Here is a 25,842-nt window from a genome sequence, read left to right on the forward strand (position 1 = left end):
TCCCAGACCGGGGCACGAACCCGCGTCCCCTGCATCGGCAGGCGGACGCTCAACCACTGCGCCACCAGGGAAGCCCTTGAATCCATTTTTGTAATAAGGACAAATAACATAAAGTATAAGACTTTGCAATCTTATTTTCATTTCATGAAAACTGGTCACCAGAGGACTCCAAGCTGAAGTGTTGCAACTATAGAGCTTACGTTTATATATACATATATAAATAAATGTATATATAATATATATATAAATATATATATTTAAAGATCCACAACTGTTTGATTTAATGTCATTTGAGTGTAGAAAATCACAATTATACTTACAGTTTGCTAAATCTATAATCTTTTAGCTGAAAGTTAGCTGGTTAGCCACACCCATCAATGAAACTGCTTTCGCAGAAGAATCCAACCTGTGACAATTGATAGGCACTTTAGAAGTCACTTTTTTTTTTAATTTTTTAAAATTGGAGTCTAGTTGATTTACAACGTTGTATTAATTTCTGCTGTACAGCCAAGTGATTCAGTTATACATACATATATATTCTTTTTCATATTCTTTTCCATTATGGTTTATCACGGGATATTGAATCTAGTTCCCTGGGCTGTACAGGAGCACCTTGTTGTTGATCCATTCTTGATTGTCTATAAAACATGAGAGTTCTTAGAACGCAGGCCATCAAACTCTCATTTCAGGTTTTTCCTTCATTACTTCCTGTGATCCTGGTATCAGAAAAGATTTCTATGTCTCAGTATTTCACAGATAGAGGGAATAACATGACTGTCTTAGTCACCACTGTGTCCATCAAGACCAGGCACATGATTCCCAGGATCTGGGCAATGACCCTTCCAGAGGTAATGGGAAATTTGCTATCAGCCAGAAAGCCATGGATCCTCTCCTGGGGAGGCCTGGCTACTGTATCAAAGGAGACCTGCTCTGGGAATTATGGGGGCTGGGTACACAGTCTCTGCGAAGCTGTTTCCACGTCTGATGCTTGAAACCCACAGGCAGTAAACAAGGGAAGATCACGAACAGGCTGGGAGCCTGTGAGCAGGAGCTGGAACTTCATAAGGACAGAATGAAACCTGTGTCTCTTCTTGCTGCCTCTGACCTTGTGACCAGGGTGTCCTGCAGAAGCCAAGAGCCTACATCACAGAGCTAAACACATACGTGTAACCCAGGAGTCAGAGAAACTGAGGGAAAAATCTAGGGGAAGGCAGAGCAGCTGAAGGTCCAGCTGCTGCTTATCTGTCTTAAACTGGATTTGTGTGTGTGTGTTTATCCTGCTTGGCATTTTCTTAGCCTCTTGAATTTGCAGATTTATGTCTTCTGCCAAATTTGGGGACACTTTGAGTATTTCGTTATGATATTCTGGATTTTTATTTAAGTGTTGTGTTTCAGTAGGCCTCCTCTGACACCACTCTGGTGGGCTAAGGAAGGTCACCACCACCTGGTTATTGTTTGGTGGGGATGGAAGTCTAAGGGACTCAGTCTCTATTAACAGCCCTGGGGAGAGGAATTTCTTGCTAGGCCGCCCCCACTGGGCCATCACCCCCGACAACACCTTGTCTTGAGGGGAGAGCCATGCTATTACTGCTTCCAAGTGGTGCCACTGACGTTGTGTGTGGGGAGGTTCAGTATGACCGAGCGTGAATGAAAGTCTCAGCTTCCCATCCCCTCTCTGACACCATCCCTGTAGGGACAGAGGGGCACCTCATTACAGTCAGGGTAGGATGGAAGCCTAGGCTCCCCACTCAGCCTTTGCTGATGGACTTGAGGTGGGACCACAGTTTTTTTTCAATAGTGTTTGACTGGAGTGGATTGGGGTTTTTTTTCTCAAAAGTTTTCTGTTATGTTAGGTTTCCCTTTCTTGGTCTCTGGCTGGAAAGAGCAGGCTTTATTGGGGGCTTTAAAAAAATCTGCACCCATTGGCATTTTAGGTTGTCAACTTACCCAGGCCAGCATATAGGAGACAAAAAGAAAACCTAGGAAAATCACCACTGTGTCTTTCCTCAGGTGGCAACGTCCTTAGTGGGACTGTCTTCTGTCCAACTTTGAGTCTTATATTTGTTTTATAGACAATATTGAGGGGTTTTAGCTATACTTAGTGGGAAGTATAGGGAGAAGTGTGTCTACCCCACCTCATCCCACTACTGGTTCACTGATTCACCTTCATTTATGAAAAATATTTTGATGGGTATAAATTTCTGGGCTGACAGGGTTTTTCCCCAGTACTTTAAAGGTGTTGTTTCACTGGCTTCTGGCTTGCTTTTTTTGTGTGTTTTTGCTTTTGTTTCCTGATGAGAAGTACTTATCTTTGTTCTCTAGTACGTACAGATCTTTGTTTCTCCAGCTGTTTTTTAAATCTTTTTTTTTTGAAGTATAGTTGATTTACAATGTTGTTGTAGTTTCTGGTGTACAGCCAAGTGATTCAGTTATACATATATATACACAGTCTTTTTCATATTCTTTTCCACTATGGTTTATTACAGGATACTGAATATAGTTCCCTGTTCTATATGGTAGGTCCTTGTTGTTTATTTATTTTATATACAATAGTTTGTATCTGCTAATCCCAAACTCCTAATTTATCTGTCCCCCACCCCCTTTCCTCTTTGGTAACCAGAATTTTGTTTACTATGTCTGTGAGTCTGTTTCTGTTTCATAAATATGTTCATTTATGTCATAGTTTAGATTCCCCAAATAAGTGATATATCCTCCAGCTGTTTTTTAAGGTTTTCCTTTGTTACTGGTATGTAGCAATTTGAATATGATGTGCCTTTGTGTGGTTTTCTTCATGTCTTTTCTTTGAATTTCACTGAGCTTCTTGGATCTATGGGTTTGTAATTTTCATCAAATTTTGAAAATATTTAGCCATTATTTCTTCAAATATTTTTCTACTCCCTCACCCTCTCTTCTCCTTCTGGGATTCTAATTACACTTAGACTACTAGACTACATCGTCTTGTTCCATAGCTCACTGCTGCTTGGTTCATTCTCCATCTTTTTTCTCCCTGTGTTTCATTTTCGGCAGTTTCTATTTCTATGTCTTTGCATTCACTAATCTTTTCCCTTGCAGTGTCTAATCTGCTCTTAGTCCTATCCCGTATATTTTTCATTTCATATACCGTATTTGTTACCTCCAGGAGTTGGATTTCCAGCTTGCATATCTCCTGAGATAGTTCAAGGGTCACAGGATTAGGTCATACTTTCTCCAAAGGTACCCATGGGCTCTGAAGTCTCAAGAGCCCAGTGTTGCACTGTGTTCAGTTTCACTGAGCTTTTTATCTCCCTGCAGATCTCCATCTGGAGGGGCTCACACACAATCAAAGCAGCAGAGAATCCAAGGCACACAGAATAAGAAAGGATTAGAGGAAATTCCCTGGCTGTCCAGTTAGGACTCGGTGCTTTTACTGCCGTGGGCCTGGGTTTCGATCCCTGGTCGGGGAACTAAGATCCCGCAAGCGGTGCGGCAAGAGGAAGGAAGGAAGGGAGGAAGGAAGGAAGGAAGGAGGGAGGGAGGGAGGGAAGGAAGGAAGGATTAGAGAGGAAATTGTCTCACCATTAAGGGAAGCTGCTCTAGAAGCCTTGAGGATTCTGTGTGACCCAATGTGGAGAAGATGGCCTTTAGTCATTAAAACCATGGAATTGAGGCAAGGGAAAACATGCATTAAAAATAATAATAATGCTAACATTTAATTTATTATTTTTTTTATTAGTATGAGCCAAGGAAAGAAGCTCAAAGACCCAGAAATTACAATGAAGGCATTACGATCTTTCTATCAAGAAGTTTAATGACAGGCAGAAGCCTGGACACGCAACTCCCCCGGACCCCAGCATCTGGGGCTTTAATTTGTTGCAGGAGATTCTCTGTTCTCTCAATGGCTTTCTTTCTTTAGTCACACGGAAGTGTTGCGAGGCAAGGGCTGTGTCATTCTTCTGTGTCGCTAGTGCTAGTGCTTGACACACAGTCGTGGCCTCTCAACCTGAAAGAACTTTTTAGGTCCACGAACCGTCAACGATGCCAATTCAAAGACGCAGGCACAGAGGCGACGAAAGAGCAGAGTAGGGGCGCGGAGGATTCTGGGCGCCGTGGTCCCCGCCGGCTGCGCAGGCGCACTGCCGTCCGCGGCCTCCCGGCCGCCGACGCCATTGCTGGAAGAGTTCCCGCACTGCTCTGCGAGCGCCCTGTCCTCAGGCGGCCGCCAGGTACTCGTCGACCCGGGCGACCGGCCGGGGCCCCGCCGCCCCTCCCTCGGCGCTCGGCGCTCGCCTCCCGGCGGCGTCCGGGGCGGGGCCGCTCCCGGCGGAGCCCCAGACCCCGAGTTGACCCGCCCACCCCAGAGGGGCCTGGGGCCGACCTCCCTCAGAAGGCTGCGGCCTGGCAGCGCTGCGTCGGGGGGCCGGGCAGGGTGGGCGCGCCACTGGACCTTCCCCTCTTCCCGGGGCCGCGCCTGCACTGAGGGAGGAGAAGGGCGGTGCGGGAAGCAGGCGAGCTGCAGGAGGGAGAACTTCCATCCTGGGCTCTGCACCCGAGCGGAGGGACTGGGGTTCGATAGCGGCGCTCTGACCGGTGCCCCGCTCTCCTGCCTTTGGGAAATGGAGGCAGCCTTTCCTGCCGGCTCAGCTTCCAAATATGCAACACAGTTTGGGGAGTTTGGGGTTTTTTTTAGGATTTTGGGCTGAACCGCGCGGTTTGCAGGACCTCAGCTCCCCAACCAGGGAATCCAACCCGGGCCAGGGCAGTGAAAGCTCCCAGTCCGAACCACTGGACCGCCAGGGAATTCCCGCAACACAGTATTAACTCTAGTCGCCGTGCTCTGCATTGTAGTCCCAGGACTGGCTTATTTTATACCTGGAAGTTTGTACCTTTTGACCACCTTCACCCATTTTCCCACCTCCTCCCAGCCACCAGTCTGTCTCTGTGAGTCTCGGATGTTTTGTTTTTAGGTTCCACATATAAGTGAGATTGCACGTTATTTCTGTGACTTGCTTCACCTAGCATAATGCCCTCAAGGTCCACCCATGTTGTCACAAACGGCAGGATTTCCTCCTTTTTTGTGGCTAATATTCCACTGTGGGCACGTGCCGCTTTTTGTTTATGCATTCGTGCATCAGTGGACACTTAGGTGGCTTCCACGTCTTGGCTGTTGTAAATGATGCTGCAGTAACAGGGGGTGCAGATACCTTTGTGAGTTAGTGTTTTCTATTCCTTCGGATAAATGCCCAGAAGTGGAATTGCTGGAAAATATGGTGGTTATATTTTTAATTTTTGGAGTAATCTCCATACTGTTTTCCATAATGACTGCACCAGTTTATATTCCCACCAGTGGTGCAAAGTGTCCCCTTTGCTCCATGTTTTTGCCAACACTTGTTATGTTTTGTCTTTTTGATAATAGCCATACTGACAGGTGTGAGGTGATATCTCATTGTGGTTTTGATTTTCATTTCCCTGATGATTAGTGATGTTGAGCACCTGTTCATGTACCTGTTAGCCATCTGTATGTACTCTTTGGAAAAATATCTATTCATCCCTGCCCATTTTTTACATCAGATTGTTTGCTTTTTTGCTGTTGAGTTGTATGAGTTCTTTTTATGTTTTGGGTATTAACCCCTTATCAGATATATGAGTTGCAAATATTTTCTCCTGTTCCATAGGTTGTCTTTTCATTTTCTGGACTTCCCTTTGCTGTGCAGAAGCTTTAGTTTGATGTAGTCCCACTTGTTTATTTTTGCTTCTGGTGCCTGAGAAGTCATCACCAAGATGGATATCAGGGAGTTTACTGCCTATGTTTTCTTCTAGGAGTTTTATGGTTTCAGACCTTATATTCAATTACTTAATCCATTTGGAGTTAATCTTCGTGTATGGTGTAAGTCAGGGGTCCAGTTTCATTCTTTTGCAGGTTGCTGTCCAGTTTCCCCAACACCATTTATTGAAGAGACAGTTCTTTCCCCATTGTATTCTTGGCTCCTTTGTTGTAAATTAATTGTAAATTTATGTGTGGGTTTATTTCTGTACTCTATTCTGTTCTATTGATCTGTGTCTTCTTTTTCCAATACCATACTGTTTTGATTACTCTAGCTTTGTAATATAGTTCGAAATCAGGAAGCATGATGCCTCCAGCCTTGTTCTTATTTCTCAGGATTACTTTGACAATTTGGGGTCTTTTGTGGTTCTATACAAATTTTAGAATTACTTGTTCTACTTCTGTGAAAAATGCCTTGCAAATTTTGATCATACTGGATCAAATTTGTAGATTGCTTTGAGTAGTATGGACATTTTAACAACATTAGTTCTTCGAATCTATGAGCATGGAATATCTTTCCACTTAATGTCTTTAAGTTTTCAATGTATACCAGCCAGTCACTTCCGTGGTTAAATTTATTCCTAGGTATTTTATTCTTTTTTTAAGCATTTGTAAATGAGATTGATTTCTTAATTTCTCTCTGTGATAGTTCATTATTAGTGTATAGAAGCACAGCAGATTTTGTATATTGATTTTATATCCTCCAACTTTACTGCGTTTATTCACTAATTCCTACAGTTTTTGGCAGGATCTGTTAGGGGGTCCTATATATAAAATCATGTCATCTGCAAATAGTGACAATTTTAATTCTTCCTTTCTGATTTGGTTGTATTTTATTTCTTTTTCTTGCCTAATTGCTCTGTCTAGAACTTCCAATAATATGTGGGCTTCCCATAACATATATTATGTTGAGGTACATATCCTCTGTACCCACTTTGTTGAGAGTTTTTATCATAAATGATGTTGAATTTTGTCAAATGCTTTTTCTACCCCTGTTGAGAGGATCATATTATTCTTATCCTGCATGGTGTTAATGTGGTGTGTCACATTTGTTGATTTGCAGATGTTGAACCATCCTTGCATCCCTGAAATAGATCCCACTTGATCATGGTACATGATCCTTTTAATGCATTGTTGAATTCAGTTTGCTAATATTTTTTGAGGATTTTTGTGTCAGTGTTTATCAAGGATATTGGCCTATAATTTTCTTTTCTTGTAGTACCCTTGCTTGGTTTTGGTATCAGGGTAATGCTGGCTTCATAAAATGAGTTTGGAAGTGTTCTCTTCTATTTTTTGGAAGAGTTTGAGCAGGATTGGTATTTTTTTAAACGTTTGGTAGAATTCACCAGTGAAGCCATATGGTCCTGGACTTTTGTTCATTGGGAGAGTTTTGATTACTGATTCAGTCTCCTTACTAGTAATCAGTCTGTTAGGTTTTCTATTTCTTCATGATTCAGGCTTGATAGGTTGTCTGTTTCTAGGAATTTATCCATTTCTTCTAGGTTGTCCAATTTATTGGAATAATCTATTTTAGATCAGTGTGTCTTAAACTTCAATGTGTGCATATGAATCACCTAGAGATCTTAACAAAAGGCTGATTCTGATTCGGTAGTTTCTGGAGTTGGGCCTAAGGTCTTGCATGTGTCACAAGCTCTCTGGTGGTGTTGATGCCGCTGGTCTTTATACTTTTGAACACAAAGCTCTTGGATGTGGATTCTTTTTTTCTTTTTTTCCCACTGGGCCGGATGTGGATTCTTAATGAAGGCAAATTGTACATATAAGGCAGGGACAGATTCAGCATAATTCGGCCTAGATTCCTTTGGGCCCCAAAAGCTCTACTGGGTAGTGAGAATGTCAAACTGTCTGAGAAACTCTTATTAAAGAGTAGAATTTCACAAGATTTGGAAAGCTCATTTCTCACTGTGCCACTGCCCTTTTATATGCCTTGCAGCATCATTCTGCAACCATGCACTTGTTAAGAGAATGTTTACTAACCTCAGGCTCTTGTTTTCAAACCAAACTCAGCATCAGCAAGGCCATATCTTTAACCAAAGACAGAAGGCAGAATCAATGCCTGGGGTATCTGAACAAGATCTCTGCCACCCTGTTTCTCCACAGTGTAAAGCCTTTATTAGGCATATAACTATTTTCAGTATAAAAGAACTACTGCTCAGTGCTTGTGCATTGGATTCCACTTTCTCTTATATCATTATTGTTATCCCTACTTCCTTTCTATTTGGGTTTGCCTGATATAGAAAGGATAGATAAAGAGCTATTTGAATATGAGATTGAGAGAGGCATGTACAAGACTTCTAATATCTTTTAAGTTTGGAGTTGTGGTGTTCTCTTTACATGGAGCAGAGGCCTGTGGAAGTTTTAGTGAGTTCACTCTTCCAAGGAAGGACGGGAAGAAAGAGATTACTGGATTATTCCACTGTTAGAGGAGGCAGTGATTGTGGCAAGGGAAGATGGAATTGTTTTTCCCAGCAAGTTGAAGTAGTGGGGCAGGCGTGGCCTGGAACTAGACTGATCTGGGACCCTACACAGCTTGGGTAAAATATCAGTAGTCTAGTTTTCCTAAGCCTCAGCTTCCTCACCGGTGGAATGGGAATTAGTTTCCATTGGGTGACATGACGGTCAAGTGAGAAAGTAGTTTCAAAGTTCCTTGTAAAATGTCTGATCTGCCAACTGTAACTACATTTCGTGGTATTAAAATCTCAAGCTCTACACTGGTAAGAATCATATTTCCTCGCTGATCGCACAGGTTAATCTTGTGTTCTTTAGCAAGGTCATACTTATTTGTAATGTCAACGTTTCAACTTGGTAAGTCTGAGATTTCCAAGGCAGGATTGCTTTTCATGGCTTATTTCTCTTTCTTAGATATGTCTTTGCAAGACTCCACTCTTTCCAGAGAGGGGAGCCCAGAGGAAGAGATTATGGCTGCTGTGGTTTTTTCAGTTGGACCTCTGGTAAGTTGGGGTTTCCTCTGCTTCTGACCTGTTGTCCTGCTTTGAGAGCACGACTACTTTTCCTGAAGTCGTGTGACTTGACCTCACCCACACTCCCTTTGGTAACTGAATCAAGTTGTTTGATCCATGAAAATTTGGTTCATCATAGTAAAGCTTGTAATCTATAGGAAGATTCACTGTGCATATTGAAACAAGTATCAAGACACGTAATCTTGCAGAAAAAATCTGTGCTATCTTTAGATATGATAGGCAGTCTGGAAAATTTACTTATGACATTAACTTTGTATTGTTCCCAGGAAATTTCAGTTATTTATGGGGTAGTAGAATGGAATATTTTCCAATTGGAAAATTTTGTTTAGGAAATTTTGAACAAAATACATGTGCATACATACACACACCCTTAATTCATAGGGACCATTCCCCTTGTGTCCACTCTTAGTGTTCTCCTCTTTTCTACCCATTAAGAAGTGATCAAGCTTAATAGATGACATGGAGAGAAAGAAGATGTTTAAGACACAGTGCTTGGCTGTAGGGTGCTTACAGTCTCAATGAGGTAAGGCATACAAAAGAAATAGTTACATAATTTATTTAGGTGAATGATAGTTACTGAGCAATATGATAAAGCTGATGAATGCTTTTGTAAGGAAAGAAATGGGATATTAGTATGGGCTGAATCGGTTATGGAAAGCTCATGAGGATGGTTAGATTTAAGCTGGTACCCAATTACAAGTGGGATTTAAATTGTTGTAAATTATTTGTGAGGGTACTTCAGGTGAGAAGGCAAGGCTCTGAGGCAGAGAACAGTGAGTGAGCCAGTGATTCAAGATGGAAATTTGTGAAAGAAAGGACTGGAATTTAGATAATTAAGCTGAATCTATTCATGTTTCCCTGAAGACATTTAAGTGTATATATGTATGTGTGTGTGGATGTGTTTGAGGTGGGTATTAATGTGATTAAAGCTGTGTTTTAGAAGTGACTTTTTGAAATAGGAGATTCAGAAGAAAGGTAGTACCAACAAATATAATTTGTTACAGAAATTATCCATAATAACTTGTAGTAGTGATCTTTTATTTTTTGTAGCAAGAATATAAAACATGTAAATAGTTCTTAAGACATACCCTTGAAAAGATAAATGAAAGCCAAAATGTTTCACTTTATCAGTAGATCTAAAGTATTTGTCTAGTATAGGCCAGATCAAACACATCTCTAATTATCAGAGGTTGAGGTTCACATCATCCTTAATTTTTTGAAAGCTGAATATTTGTACTTTTTAAAAAAATTAACATATTTATTTTTGGCTGCATCGGGTCTTCGTTGCTGTGCACAAGCTTTCTGTAGTAGCAGCGAGTGGGGGCTACTCTTCGTTGTGGTGCGCGGGCTTCTCATTGCAGTGGCTTCTCTTGCGGAGCACCGGCTCTAAGCCCGCAGGCTTCAGTAGTTGTGGCTTGCGGGCTCTAGAGCGAAGGCTCAGTAGTTGTGGCGCACCGGCTTAGTTGCTCCGCGGCATGTGGGATCTTCCCGGACCAGGGCTCGAACCCGTGTTCCCTGCATTGGCAGGTGGATTCTTTTTTTTTTTTTTTTTTTTTTTTTTGCGGTATGCGGGCCTCTCACTGTTGTGGCCTCTCCCGTTGCGGAGCACAGGCTCCGGACGCGCAGGCTCAGCAGCCATGGCTCACGGGTCTAGCCGCTCCGCAGCATGTGGGATCTTCCCGGACCGGGGCATGAACCCGTGTCCCCTGCATCAGCAGGCGGACTCTCAACCACTGCACCACCAGGGAAGTCCCCTGAATATTTGTACTTTTTAAGGTAAGAACTTGAAAGGGAAGAACTAAGATAACATTTTTCTCAATGGAATTTAATAGTTCTGTTACCCATAACTTTTAAAAATCTAAAATCAGTAAGTACTACTAGAAGGTATAGTAAAATTTCATTTCATTTATGAAATCAGGTCTTTATAGGCATATAGTGTCTAATATTTGGAAGAAAGCAATGTTGTGAGAGGTCCCTGAAATATTCTCTGAAAGAGTATTGAAACAGGCCCCCCCCAACCCCCAGACATGATCTTTCAGTTGTAGAAAACAGATGGTGTTAGTAGGTTTTGAATGTTATTCTTGAGCAAGATAGATTATTTCTGAGAAACAGATTTCATCCTCATAGGAAAAAGTATTATGTAGCATCTAAGACCCCTTATTATAAGTTTATTTTTGTTTTGATAGGTTATTTGTTAAAAGTCCCCTTTAAAAATTATGCAGTTGTATCTTTCTCAGTCTTGTGTGTGTCATTGTCTCAAATGAGGTGAAAGAAGATTATGTTTGGATGTTGCTATGGGACCTTAATTTCATCCCTGAATAATACAGTAAAGAGGTGATCTCATATACACCGCATCCACAGTGGACTGGTGGTGCTTGCTGAGACTCTGTTGTAGGTAATAGGCAGCCTGTCACTGAGTGATCTTATCCTGTATCCCCTTAGAGTCCTGAAGTTCCCCAGCCAAATGAAGATCTTCACCTTCAGGCAGAAGAACAAGAATTGGTAAAGGTAATACTTGGCATTGTATCTAAGGGGAATGAAGAGACGGCATCTCTTTTACTGCACTAATTCTTAATGTTCCAGCACATTGCAAGTTCACCATAAGAACCATCTGGCTCGTTAGGTGTGGTAACCCCAGGGCTGGTAGCGTCATTTTGACAGATTTTATTTCTCTCAGTGGTAGCAGCCCTAATTTGACAGATGGTCACATTATAATTCCTAATGATAAAGTATCCTGTATCACATACTTCAATTCTTGCTTGCAGAGCCTCAAGGTAGCCAGAGGTGAGAGCTGAGGGCCTTCTTAGATTTTTCCTGGGGCTTAGCTCCAGATGGGAAAAGAAAACAAACGCAGTAAGTTCATTATAATTTGAGTTATGTGTGAAGTGATTAACAATATTAACAGTTTATGAACTGTCATTATCTCTCACATTAGCCATGTTTTATTGTTAGTAGAATTATATAAAACATGCTTCACAAACTTTGAGGTCCTAATAAATAAAAAGATTTAAACAATTTGATAAGCAGACATATCTGTATGGCAGAAAAACACTCCAGAGGAAATCTGTTTCTTCCGATACAGAGCATACCTTAGCCAAATACAGTCTAACTTGAGACCTTTGCCTGATTAGTCAGCTAAGTAGGGTTCTTAATTTACCAGATCATAGAGTATAGTGCTTATGAGTTTGAATTTTGGAACCAAACTGCCTGGATTTGAATTGAGACTTTGTGTCTTCTGTGAACTTAGGCAAGGCACCTAACCTCTCGATGCCTCACTTTCCTTATCTGTAAATAGCAGCTTCCTTATTGTGAGGATTCAGTCATTACATTAAAAGCCTTCGTATCAGTACCTGACAAATAATATGAACCATACTTACACAAAAGTAGAGAGAGTAGTTTGATGAATCCCATTGAACCTTCAACACTTAACACCCATGGCAATCATATTTCATCTGTAATACTACCCTCCCTCACTGGTTTTATTGAAGCAAATCCAAGACATTATATAATCTCATATATCTATAACAGATTTTTTTAGTTTTAAGTATAATACCATAATTACAGCTAAAAATGAACAGTAAGCCTTAATATTATCACATATTAATTTGGTTGTTTCCCCAGTTGAGTCATATTAGCTGATATTGTCTCTTAGGTCACTTTTAATCTAGAGGTTTCCCCCTCCCTCTTTTTTTCCCTTTGTAATCATTTATTGAAGAAACCAAGTCATTTGTATTTTAGAGCTGTGATGTCCAATACAGGAGCCACTAGCCACATGTGGCTGTTGAGTACCTGAAATGTGACTAGTTCAAGTTGAGATGTACTGTTAACTTAAAATACATACCATATTTCGAAGACTTAATACAAAAAATAATGTAAATTATCTCAGTAATAATTTTTGCATTGATTGCATGTTGAAATTATATTTTGTACATATTAGACTAACTAAAATATATTATTAAAACTAATTTCACATGTTTGTTTTTATTTTTAATGTGACTACTAGAAAATTTAAAATTCCATTTGTGACTTGCATTATATTTGTTGGACAGCATTGATTTAGAATTTGTCACAATATGGATTTTATTTATTGCATCCCCATGGGTTTTTTTTAACATGCACTTCTGTCTCCTGTATTTCCTTTATATTGTTAGTTAAATCTAGAGGCTTGATCAGATTCAGATTTTGATTTTTTAAAATTTTTTGGCATTGGTATTTCGTATTTCTGGTATCTACTACCAGAAGCTACATAATGCCTAGTTGAAACCTCTTTGGTGTGTTAGCAGCCACTGATAATCGTTTAATTCATTAGAGGTATCAAAATGGTGATATTCTAATTTTTTCATTCCATGTTCACATATTAGCTGGAGTACTTCCATAAAGAGAAACCTCCCCTCATAGACCATCTGATTACATTTTATTACTGTGCAAACTATATGTATTTTGCATAGGAAAAGAAGGGCAAAGGGTTAATTCTTTCTCTTTATTTACCAGTTTCCAGGCATTCTCCAAAGATGATCAATGAGTATCCTTAGAGTTTTATAGTGAAATCATAATTTTAAATGTATTAGATATTTTTGAAGCCCACTACAGTTATTGTTCTTATGGATGTTCAAATTGTCCCATCTTTGGCCAGTGAGAGCCTCTTGAAGTTGTCTCACAAGTCTCAGACATGATCCTAGTACTAGTCTTTGATAGTTTTCTTGCTTTTTTAAATTTTTTTTATTTTTTGCGGTATGCGGGCCTCTCACTGCTGTGGCCTCTCCCATTGCGGAGCACAGGCTCCGGACGCGCAGGCTCAGCGGCCATGGCTCACTGGCCCAGCCGCTCCATGGCATGTGGGATCTTCCCGGACCGGGGCACAAACCCGTGTCCCCTGCATCGGCAGGCAGACTCTCAACCACTGCGCCACCAGGGAAGCCCCCTTGCTTTTTATTTTGACAGAAAGTCCCAAGCCCTGGTTTCTTGTAGCAGAAAGTAATCTGTAGGGGCCACAGTTTAGACTGCATAATGGTACCTTTTTGGTTATTGTTTCTAAACCTATTGAGTGGCCAGAGATAGGAAGTATGTGGCCTGTTTTCCTTAAAATACTTCATGAGTTTATACCGATATTTTCCATGCAATATTGGATTGTACATAATCTCATTGTACATAATCTCATTGATATTACATTTATATCTTCTTTCTCCCATGTCAAATTTATTAGTTCTCAATGATATCAATACTGATTTGCTTTATCCAACACTACACATGCAACAGTTACAAAATAACATTTCCATCACTGCCACCAACAATAATGATTAGTTACTGAAAATGTGTTGTTTAGTTTTTTACAGTTCTTTTTCTCCTCAGGATATATCTCACAAGAGATATACAGAAAAATTACTATGTTTTAAAGATACTCAAAATAGTTCCTCTCTGATGAATGTGTATGCTACCAGCTGGTTTCATTTTACTTTTAATATTTAGAAATTGCTTTTTTATTTAGTTTTTCTTTTATAGTAATATATTTACATGGTTCAAAATTCAAATCTAAAAAACAATAAATATTCAAGGGAATCTAGCTTCTATTCCAGTCCTCTTCACTCTGTTTCCCCCTTCCTCCAATAGATAACCAACCATTAAAACAATTTTATGGCTCATCCTTTGATTTTTTTTACAAGCATATATACATATATTTTATATCCTGACCAGAGAAGCTCCCCAAAGTCCCACAATTTCTTATTTTTCTTTCTCAGATAGATAGCTTATAATATTCTATATCTACAATCTTAATGATAAACTGTGTCTTTTATTAAGCCATATTTTATAGATTAGAACTGAAAAAGAGTTGATATTATACATAAGGCAGGATTTTGAGGGAGGAAAGATGATTTGGCTGGAAACTACTAGTTTTCTAGTTTTCTTCCCCAGTTTTGTATGTATTAATCTGCCTAATAGGTCTAACTGTACGGTCCCTGAGTGATCTCTGTATTTATTTTAGGAATCAGTGACTTTTAAAGATGTGGCTATAGACTTCACATTGGAAGAGTGGAGGTTGATGGACCCTACACAGAGGAAACTGCACAAGGATGTGATGCTAGAGAATTATAGGAATCTTGTCTCCGTGGGTAAGGGTAACCTCCAGGTTTATGTATCTGCCCACTGGGCCAGGTTTACTGAAGATACAGACCCTCTAAAGTACTTAACTGAATTTTGGGTTAGAATTTAAGCGTTAAAATCTCATAATCTTAAGGGCATATTGTTGGGAATTATGCTGTCTCTTGCTCTTAACTCAGTGGTTCGCCCATTGTAGAGTAAGAAATACATATTTCTTTGGAATCTTGGAGATTATTGACAGTCCCTCCTATTTAAGACTGCTTTTTCTAGTCACTTCCATAAGACTTATCAGTGTCTCTAGAAAGAAAGGAACAAATATGTCTATTTTCTTTCTAAACTGAGGTTATCCCCAAACCTGGTATCATGTTGAGCTCCTTTGAGGTACCTTTGTAATTCTCTACAACACTGCTGTACAGTAGAGTGTTCTCCTGTGATGGGAATGTTTTGTATTTGTGCTTTCCAGTGTAGCAGGCTCTACACTGTGGCTGTTGAGAATTTGAAATCTGGCTAGTCCAACTGAAGAACTGAATTTTAAATTTTATACAATTTTAACTAACTTAAATTCAGAATTAAATATCCGTAGGTGGCTATTGTCAGCTGCATTGGACAGTGCACCCCTAAAACTTCTTGTAGTAACCACTCTGCACAGAAGATCAGGAGCTGAGACTGAATTTGGCCCTAGTTCTTGCTCACAGGCACAATCAAATCCTATTCATTTTTCTCTGAACAGGGCTTGCAGTTTCCAAACCAGACATGATATCTCATTTGGAGGATGGAAAAGGACCATGGGTGGTAGTGAGAGAAACTTCAAAAACCCGCTATTCAGGTGAGTTAATAAGAACCAGGAGGATGGGATTTCTTTGAAGTCAGTAGGTCATGGATGGAGCAGAACATCTGAAATATTTTGGGAGTTATCTTTGCTCAAAGCTATCTCAAAGGAAAGGATTCTCCCCCTCTCTTTCTCTCTCCCTACACCTCCCTTCCTCCCTCCCTCCTGCCTTCCCTCCCTCTCTCCCTCTGTTAACCTCTCCTTTTCCCTCTCTGCCCTCTACTTCTAGTTCCCATCACATCCTACTTTACTTTCTTGGGAACATGATTTTCATAATTGTTCCTTCCTTCAAACATGCATAAAATATCCCTTTCAGTCTGTCTTCTCCATTTAACCTTACACTTTTCTCATTTGTTTAACCATTATTTGATATCTCTTCCTTCATTAACTTTCCTGAAAGTGCTTTCTTAAGGATCACCACTGATTTCTTTTAAGCTAAACCCATTGACTAATTATTTAACTTTCTTCACTTGCATGCCTGCTGAAACTTCAGAGGAACCCTCCTACTGTCCTCCAGAATCTTAACTAATTGAGACTACAAACAGTAAATCAGTTGAGAATCAAAATATAGTATTTATCTATTTAACCAATATCTATTAATATTAAACAATCAATATTTAATACTTATCTGTATACTGTGAACTGAGTTAAGTACTATGTCTACAGCAGTAAGATGGACCAGATCCCTTCTCTCATGAAGATTAAATTTTGAGAAATAGATAATTGACAAGTAAATAAACAAAAGCACGCTAAATAATGGTCATAATAACTTAGCCATGAGGATACGAAAGAGTAACTTGGATGGGGATGAGGGTGCCTCCTTCAGATAGTGTGGTCGGGGAAGGCTTCTGAGGAGGTGACACTTGAAGAGTCAGAAGAAGCCAGCCAAGGCAAGAGGAGAAGAAGAGCATTCCAGGCAGCAGAACGTAATGTACTGAGTTCTAGAAATCTGAGGAAGCTGCCTGACTGAAGCATAAGGAGAGGGAGACTGGTACAGAATAAGATAGACAGGAGACTGCCTATTCAGGACTCTGTGGACCATGGTAAGGAGAGTGGATTTTAATCAAAGTGAGTGTGAAAGCACTGAAAGGTTTTAATCAAGGATCTTTGGGAAATAACCCTGTTCATGGAAATTGAACTTAAGGGCATAAAGCAGGTAATAGTAAAGGGGTAGTTAAAATAGCCTAGGCAGGGATGTCCCTGGAGGCGCAGTGGTTAAGAGTCCACCTGCCAATACAGGGGACACGGGTTCAAGCCCTGGTCCAGGAAGATCCCACATGCCGCGGAGCAACTAAGCCTGTGAGCCACAACTACTGAGCCATGTGCCACAACTACTGAAGCCTGCATGCCTAGAGCCTGTGCTCCGCAACAAGAGAAGCCACCACAATGAGAAGCCCGCACACCGCAACGAAGAGTGGCCCCCACTCGCTGCAACTAGAGAAAGCCCGCGCCACAACAAAGACCCAACACAGCCAAAAAACATTTTTTTAATTAAAAAAATAGTCTAGGCAAGAGACTACAGTAACTTTGATTAGAGTGATGGTGGAGATGGAAAGGAATAATGGATTCTAGATCATTTGCATATTTATTTTATTGTGATGCCATCCATAACTTGCACATGTGTTACATATATTATTTTTATATCTCAGATATTATATATGTATTTTTAGAGAGTGAGTGAAAGGTAGACATTGGAGATAGTTTCGATGGCTCTCTAGAGAAAGCCCCCCTCCATATGAAGAGGGAAGGAGAAATGGGGCAGTGGCTGGAAGAAAGAAGAAATAAAAAAAGAAAACTTTTATTTTTGAGATGGAAGCTTTTCTGACGTACTTACGTGCTGGTAGAAATGATGTTCCAGTGGAGAGGGAGAAATTGATGTTGCAAGACAAAGGTAGGGTCACTGGAGAACTAAAGTGTCTGAGAAAGTGAAAAGGGATAAAATCACGAATGGAAAAGGAGAGATTTACCCTTGATAGGCAGGGAGGCCACCTCTTCTGCAGTAACACTAGGCAGGATGGAGAAGATGGGAGCAGATATAGGTCAACTGGTGGTGAGAAGATTGAGACATCCTATGATGATAGCTTCTTTATTCTCAATAAAATACAAAGCAAGGCCATCAGCTTACAGTGAGGACAAGAAGGAGTTGTGAGGGACTTCCCTGGTGGCACAGTGGATAAGACACTATGTTCCCAATGCAGGGGGCCCGGGTTCGATCCCTGGTCAGGGAACTAGAGCCCACATGCATGCCGCAACTAAGACCCAGTGCAACCAAATAAATAAATAAATATTTAAAAAAGAAAAAGAAAAAAGAAAAGAGTTGTGAGAGAGAGGAAGTTAGAAATTTCACGGAATTCACCGGGGAAACCATGTTGGCCTAAAGCTTTTATTGAGGAAGGTGTTTAATTACAGCTTCTATTACTTTTGTAGTTGTAGGACTATTCATATTTCCTATTTCTTTTTGTTTCAGTTTAATAAGTTGTGTTTGTCTAAGAATTGATCTACTTAATATAAAATTTAAATTTAGGGGCATACTATCCTCTGTTTATCTTTTAAATGACTATATGGATCTGAAGGGATGTCTCCTTTTTCATTCCTGATACTAAATTTTTTGTCTTCTCTCTTTTATCTTAATCAGTCTTGCTAGGATTTATCAATCTTATTTGGCTTTTAAAAAATAATTTTTAATCCTTGCTACTGTGTCTTTGATTTCTGTTTCATTACTTTCTTCTCTTTCATTATTTTTACCTTCTTAGGGTTTAATTTGCTGATCTTTTCTAACTTCTTGAGTTGGATACTTATTGATTTTAGCCATTCTTTTTTGCTAATGTATTTAAGGCTATCAAGACTGTCATACTTTTTTTTTTTTTTTTTTTTTTGCGGTATGCAGGCCTCTCACAGTTGTGGCCTCTCCCATTGCGGAGCACAGCCTCTGGACATGCAGGCTCGGCGGCCCTGGCTCACAGGCCTAGCCGCTCCACAGCATGTGGGATCCTCCCGGACTGGGGCACGAACCCGTGTCCCCTGCATCGGCAGGAGGACTCTCAACCACTGCGCCACCAGGGAAGCCCTGCCATACTTTTTTTATGTAACACCTTCAGAATTATTGAGTTCAAAGTATTTGCTCATTTCCATTGTGATGTCTTTGGCCCTCAGGTTATTTGGAGGTATTTTCCTTAATTTTGTACCATATGGGGATTTTCTAATAACCTTGTTGTTTTAAGTTCTACTGTGGTCAGAAAACATTGTATGATTTCACTCTTTGCAGGTTTCTTGAAATTTGCTTTGCCACCTGGCCAATTTTTGTAAATATTCTGTGTGCACTTGGAAAAATATGTGGTATATAGGTACTGAGTGCTGTTCTAGATATGTCAGGTTTGTTAATTATGTTGCTGAAGTCTATCTTCTTGCTGATTGTCAGCTTATTCTATCAGTTACTGAGAAATATTTTTTTAAGTGTCCCACTGTGAGTACAGATCTGTCTGTGTCTTAGTTTTTTAATTTTTGCTTTATGTATTTTGAAGTTGTGTTCTTAGGTAAAAACAAAGTTAGAATTGTTATATCTTTCTGGTAAATTGGATATTTTATCATTATGAAGTGTCTTCTTTATCTTTGTTAATTGTTTTTACCTTAAAGTCTATTTTGCCTGATACTAATATTACTATAGCATCATTCTTTTTATTGTATATGTGGTATATCTTTTTTTATCTGCTTACTGTCATCTTTTATGTATCTTTGCATTTTATTTCTCTTATAATTGCATTTTGTTAATTTTTAACTAATCCGACAATCTGTTTCTTCTGGAGTTTTTAATCCATTTTGTACATAATACAATTATATAATGTTTAAATCTACCCTCTAACTGTGAGAGTATCTTGCCTTTTCTATATTCATTTTCTTCCCATTCATGCCTTCCTTTTGATTTATCATCTTTTATTTTTCTATTCCCCTTGTAATCAGTTGGTAATTATAAATTTTTAAGTTATTTGTTTAGTGGTTACAGATTTTCCCAAACAGTACAAGAATCTTGAACAGCTTATTCAGTTTAACCTCAATTATACATTATTGAAGTTATGTATTTTAATTCTATATATGTCAAATCTCATTATTAATTTGTATGCAGTCAATATTCATTCAGATTTGCCGATGTTTCCCTTCTCTTTCTCTTCATTCTTTTCTTCATTTCTGAACTTTTACCTAGGATTATTTTTCTTCTACTTAAAGAATGCCCTTTAATATTCTCCTTTATTCAGATCTGCTGGTGTTATATTCTCTCCATTTTTCTTTTTGCCTAAAAAAAATTCCTGTCACCTTAATTGAATTGGACATTTAAATGAGCTGGGTTTTAGTCCTTGGGTTCTAGAGTTTTCTTTTTTGGTGACCCTGAATTCAAATCTTTGTCTAGCCCTGTGAATCCATTGAAAGTTCTACTTACCTTGAGTTTTAAAGTCATAAAGCCATTTTACTAACCACAGAAGATTTTGGTTCAATTTTTTAAAAACATTTAGATATGATTACCTGGAAATAAATTAGAAACTTTAAGAAGTTTAAAAGTGTTTTAAAAAGTAAAATATTAAGTTCACATATACAAACAAATTGTTAGACCACCACCCCCAGTATAATTGTTTAAGAAAATTTTGAAACTGTCAGAAATGTTCTAAAGTCCCGTAAAAAGGTTGCAAAACTACCCTTGATAATAGTAATTATCACTATTTGTAATATTCACAACTGTATTAATTTTGACTAACTTGTTCAACCTACTTTCTGAAAACTCAAAGTGTCTTCTTCCACAAATGTTCTATAAAAAGTTACATATAGAAAAGGATATTTTTTAAAAGGAATGTGCGTATATATATATATATATATATGTAAATGTATAACTGAATCACTTTGCTGTACAGCAGTAATTAACAACATTGTAAATCAACTATACTTCAATATAAATAAATAAATTTTGTTAAATAAAAAATAATTTACTAAATCAAAAGAAAAATAAAGGTACATATAAAGACTTGAAAAAGCTATTCTGACAGGGAAATTTGAGAAAGCCTTCACAAAAAAGCTACTGAACAGGGCTTCCCTGGTGGCGCAGTGGTTAAGCATCTGCCTGCCAAAGCAGGGGACACGGGTTCAAGCCTTGGTCCTGGAAGATCCCATATGCCACAGAACAACTAAGCCTGTGCACCACAACTACTGAGCCTGTGCTCTAGAGTCCGTGAGCCACAACTGTTGAGCCCACATGCCACAACTACTGAAACCCATGCACCCAGAGCCCGTGCTCCACAACAAGAGAAGCCACCACAGTGAGAAGCCTGCAAACTGCAACGAAGAGTAGCTCCCACTCGCCGCAACTAGAGAAAACCCGTGCACAGCAGCAAAGACCCAATGCAGCCAAAAATAAATAAAATAAAATAAATTTTTAAAAGATAGTGAACAAATAATGAGAACAAGTAGAAAGTATTATTTAGGGTGAATGTCTGCTTTGTGGAGTAAGTGGAAAGCAAGGAAGTAGTTACAATTTAGGAAGAATGCTCTCTAAAGAATTTGACTCTAAAACGAATGAGAAAAGGAGGAAATATTTGAGAAACTTGGATTGTAGAAGGGTTACCACAAATGAATTTTTTTTAATAGGATAAAAACTCCTTGAATTTACTGCTTTGGTTCTTTGCTCAATCAGCCTTCCTTAACGCAATCTCCTCCTTCCTAGAAAAAAGGGCAATTAGCAAGCAGTTAAAAACATATATTCATTATCAATTCAAGCTTCCCTTCTGTTTTCCTGTTTAGTGTGATGTCCTCAATCTAGGAGATAGGAGTCATTTGATTTCTCTCTTTTTTCCTCCCAGAGTTGGAGACTAAACCTACAACCAAGAATGCTATACCAACAGAGAATATTTCTGAAGAATGTTTATCACAGGAGACCATAGTAGAGAAACTCATAGAGAATGGTCTATGGGACACCAAAATGGGAGGATTATGGAAATGGAGTGACAGGATATTGAGATTGCAAGATAGTCAAGAAAGTCATTTGAGTCAAAGAATAGTTAAACACAAGAAAATTCCCACTCTTCAAAAAGGCTTTAGATTTGGATCTGTTCTTTTTCCAGAACCAGGAGTTATCACAGAAGAGCCCCACAGCAAATACCAAACACATGAGGAAAATTTTACAGAGAATTTAGATTTGATTACAGATACCCATCTGGGGAAGAAAATGTGCAAGGATACAGAAGGCAACAAAGTCATAAGCCCTGCTTCAGAACTCACTTTAGAGAAAAAAAACAATAATAAAGAAAAACCCTATAAATGTAGTACATGTGAAAAGGCCTTCCGTTATAGGTCATTACTCATTCAACATCAGAGAACTCACACTAAAGAAAAACCTTATGAATGTAGTGAATGTGGGAAAATGTTCAGCCAGCCTTCATATCTTAGTCAACATAAAAAAATTCACACTGGAGAAAAGCCCTATAAATGTAATGAATGTGGAAAGGCCTTCATTGCTTCTTCATCCCTCATGGTGCATCAGAGAATTCATACTAAGGAGAAACCTTATCAGTGCAATGTTTGTGGAAAATCTTTCAGCCAGTGTGCCCGCCTTAATCAACACCAGAGAATTCAAACTGGAGAGAAGCCCTATAAATGTAGTGAATGTGGGAAAGCTTTTGGTGATAAATCAAAACTTGCAAGACATCAGGAAACTCACAATGGAGAAAAACCCTACAAATGTAACGATTGTGGGAAAGCCTTTAGGAATAAGTCATATCTTAGTGTACATCAGAAGACCCATACTGAAGAGAAACCATATAAATGCATTGAGTGTGGGAAATCGTTCAAGAATACCACAATCTTTAATGTTCATCAGAGAATTCATACTGGAGAGAAACCCTTTAGATGTAATGAGTGTGGAAAAGCCTATAGAAGTAATTCAAGCCTTATTGTACATATAAGAACTCATACTGGGGAAAAACCCTATGAATGTAATGAATGTGGGAAAGCATTCAATCGTATAGCAAATTTCACGGAACATCAGAGGATTCATACAGGAGAAAAACCCTATAAATGTAATGAATGTGGGAAAGCATTCATCAATTATTCATGCCTTACTGTACACCACAGAATGCATACAGGAGAGAAACCTTATAAATGTAATGAATGTGGAAAGGCCTTCATGCGTTCTTCATCTCTAATTATACATCAGCGAATTCATACTGAGGAGAAACCTTATCTCTGTAATGAATGTGGGGAATCTTTCAGAATAAAATCACACTTAACTGTACATCAGAGGATTCATACTGGAGAGAAACCATATAAATGTACTGACTGTGAGAGGGCATTTACCAAGATGGTAAATCTCAAGGAGCACCAGAAAATTCATACTGGTGTGAAACCCTACAACTGCTATGATTGTGGAAAATCCTTCAGAACTAAGTCATACCTTATTGTACATCAAAGGACCCATACTGGAGAAAAACCATATAAGTGTAATGAATGTGAGAAAGCTTTCACTAATACATCACAGCTTACTGTGCATCAAAGAAGGCATACTGGAGAAAAACCCTATAAATGTAATGAGTGTGGGAAGGTTTTCACAAGTAACTCAGGCTTTAATACCCACCAAAGGACACATACCGGGGAGAAACCATTTAAATGTAATGACTGTGGCAAAGCATTTAGCCAGATGGTACACGTCACAGAACATCAGAAAATCCATAGTGGAGAGAAACCCTATAAATGTGATGTCTGTGGAAAAGCCTTCAGGAGAGGTTCATACCTTACAGTGCATTGGAGAACACATACTGGAGAAAAGCCCTATACATGTAAGGAATGTGGGAAAGGTTGTATTACTCTATCACAGCTAACTCTACATCAGAGAATTCATACTGGGGAGAGGCCCTATAGATGTGAAGAATGTGGAAAAGCCTTCAGAACGAACTCAGACTTCACTGTACATCTGAGGATGCACACTGGAGAAAAACCCTATAAATGTAGTGAGTGTGGAAAAGCCTTTAGGAGTAGCTCAAGCCTTACTGTACATCAAAGAATACATCAGAGAGAAGCTCAATTAATATAGAGGACAGAAAATTATCATCCAGATATGACAAGAATCTTATAAACTGTATATTTTATGAATGTGGGAAAATGTTCAGGAGCAATTTGCCAGAAAGTACACACTTCATAAATATAAGAATGTAGAAAAGCAATTGGTCATATTAAATCTTAGAAGTTATAAGAAAATTCATAATAAAAAGGGCAAATGAAAGCCTTCATCCAAATTTCATATTTTATTCATTTAACAAATTATCTTCGATGAATTGCCTATTTTTTTGCTGATTTTCTTATTGGTTTATATTTCTTATAAATCTGGAGGTGCCCTTAATATATTTGAGATATTAATCATTTGACATATGTGTTGCAAATGTTTTTCTTAACCTCGTATTTGTCTTTGTACTTTTTTATGTAGTAAAAGATTTTTAAGTCTTTAATTTTTCATAGTAAAATATTTACATCTTTTCCTTTTTATATTCTTTATTTACTCTTTTAGCAATCCCCAGGTTATATATAGTCTCCTAAATTTGTTTCTAATATTCTGATAATTTTATTTTTTACATTGAAGTTTTAATCCATCTGGACTAGATGGCTCTTCATAGAAGAACAACTCCAAATGCATTAACCTATGAAAATATTATGAACCTAAATAAACAATACTCAGGGAAACGCAAATTGAAACAATGAATGATATGTTACTTCCACTTCATGGAGTTGGCAAAAATTAAGAGATCTTTTGCTAGTGGAGTTTGGCAAACCATATACTCTTACCAAATGGTTATATCAACTTATATTTCCACCAGCAATCCAGCGGTATATATATTTTTTAATTCTTAAGTAAAATTTTAAAAGCACTTTGACCCAGCAGTCTCACTTTTGGGGAATCTGCCCCACAGAAATAATAGCATCAGTGCAAAAGCATATGTATAAATAAGGATGTTTATTAAAGTATTGTTTGTGGAGACAAAGAAGAAACCCAACTGGAGACAAAGTGAATGCCAATTAATAGGGGAATGGGTGAATAAATTGTGATATAGCCATACCATGGAAAAGTATGAGAGTAATTTTTAAAATGAGTTATAGCTACACTAGTTGACTTCAAGGTATTTCCACAAATTTTTGATAAGTAATTGCTTTATTACAGAGATGTATATATACAAGATTTCATTTTTGTTAAAGTAATGGTCACATGCATTTATGTATGCATATATGTGTGCATGTGATTAGATGAGCATGGAAACAAGTATGGAAGAATATACATCAGGCTGTTAATATTGGTTACCTTGAAGGGAGGGAGAAGAGGAGAAGCAGTGATATAAGTGGGGGGGGGGGAAACTAGGAAAATAGAAAAATATAAATGCAGTATGTATGGTATGAAACTATGTATTTGTGTGAACTTTTGATAGCCATGAATGAAGGGACAGTCTCCAAAAAGTTAATGACAGTTGTTTTAGATTTGTTGCAGAATCCAGTGTTTTTTGTTTGTTTTACCTCTCTCTGCTTTTCTGTATTTCTCAGTTTTTCTTTCCAATGAGCATGTAATATTTATATAAACATGAAAAACCTATTTTTCTTGTGAAGCTAATTTACTAGACACCTGTGATAGCCCAGGAATTACCCTAGGTGCTGGATATACCTTGGCAGGGCAGGAGTGGTCATGGATCTAAGAGCATGGAAACTGGTCTTGGTACCACCTAGATTCCCAAGAAGTTATCCAGCACTTCAGGACCCCCCCCCCCACCCTCTCAGTTTCATTTGGAGGAGGTAATAGAAATTTCAGGTAGATGAAAAACATATCCGAGAATATCTGGAAATTGTGTCCAGGTTATAGACCAGAAGACTTGCAAGCTTCAGAGACAAGTTCCACTTTCAACATGGCACCAAAGGAAAGATCACAATGGTGTAAAGGTCTGTGTACAGCCCCGCAGAACACTGTGTGATGGAGTATAGAGAGGGAAACAGCCAAGAACTCCAAAGTCCATGTATAAAAGCTTGGAAGTTCTGGAAATACTAAGAGAGTCCTGGAGTCAAAATGGGAACCCAGAGGCTGTGACCCTGTACTGGAAGGCCCTAAGAGA

The 25,842-nt window shown here is 38.8% G+C and overlaps 1 protein-coding gene across 4 annotated transcripts; it reads left to right on the forward strand.

Annotated features, from left to right (window-relative positions):
- Positions 1–3,863: 3,863 nt before the first annotated feature.
- ZNF624 (zinc finger protein 624) lies at positions 3,864–25,331 on the forward strand. 4 transcript variants are annotated; one of them, XM_027131107.1, is made up of 7 exons: positions 4,181–4,202; positions 8,681–8,769; positions 9,209–9,322; positions 11,242–11,307; positions 14,780–14,906; positions 15,626–15,721; positions 21,565–25,331. In XM_027131107.1, the coding sequence occupies exons 5-7, from the start codon at positions 14,837–14,839 to the stop codon at positions 23,787–23,789; spliced, it is 2,391 nt and encodes a 796-aa protein (XP_026986908.1). In that variant the 5' UTR covers positions 4,181–4,202; positions 8,681–8,769; positions 9,209–9,322; positions 11,242–11,307; positions 14,780–14,836; the 3' UTR covers positions 23,790–25,331. The 4 variants fall into 4 exon arrangements, with proteins under 4 accessions (XP_026986906.1, XP_026986908.1, XP_026986905.1 ...); XM_027131105.1 differs by lacking the exon at positions 9,209–9,322 and having other exon boundaries at positions 3,864–4,202; XM_027131106.1 differs by lacking the exon at positions 4,181–4,202 and having other exon boundaries at positions 7,253–8,769.
- Positions 25,332–25,842: the final 511 nt, after the last annotated feature.

Source organism: Aethalodelphis obliquidens, unplaced genomic scaffold (assembly GCF_003676395.1).
Source record: "Aethalodelphis obliquidens isolate GAN/ISIS:26980383/991018 unplaced genomic scaffold, ASM367639v1 scaffold38, whole genome shotgun sequence".
Lineage (NCBI taxonomy): Eukaryota > Metazoa > Chordata > Mammalia > Artiodactyla > Delphinidae > Aethalodelphis > Aethalodelphis obliquidens.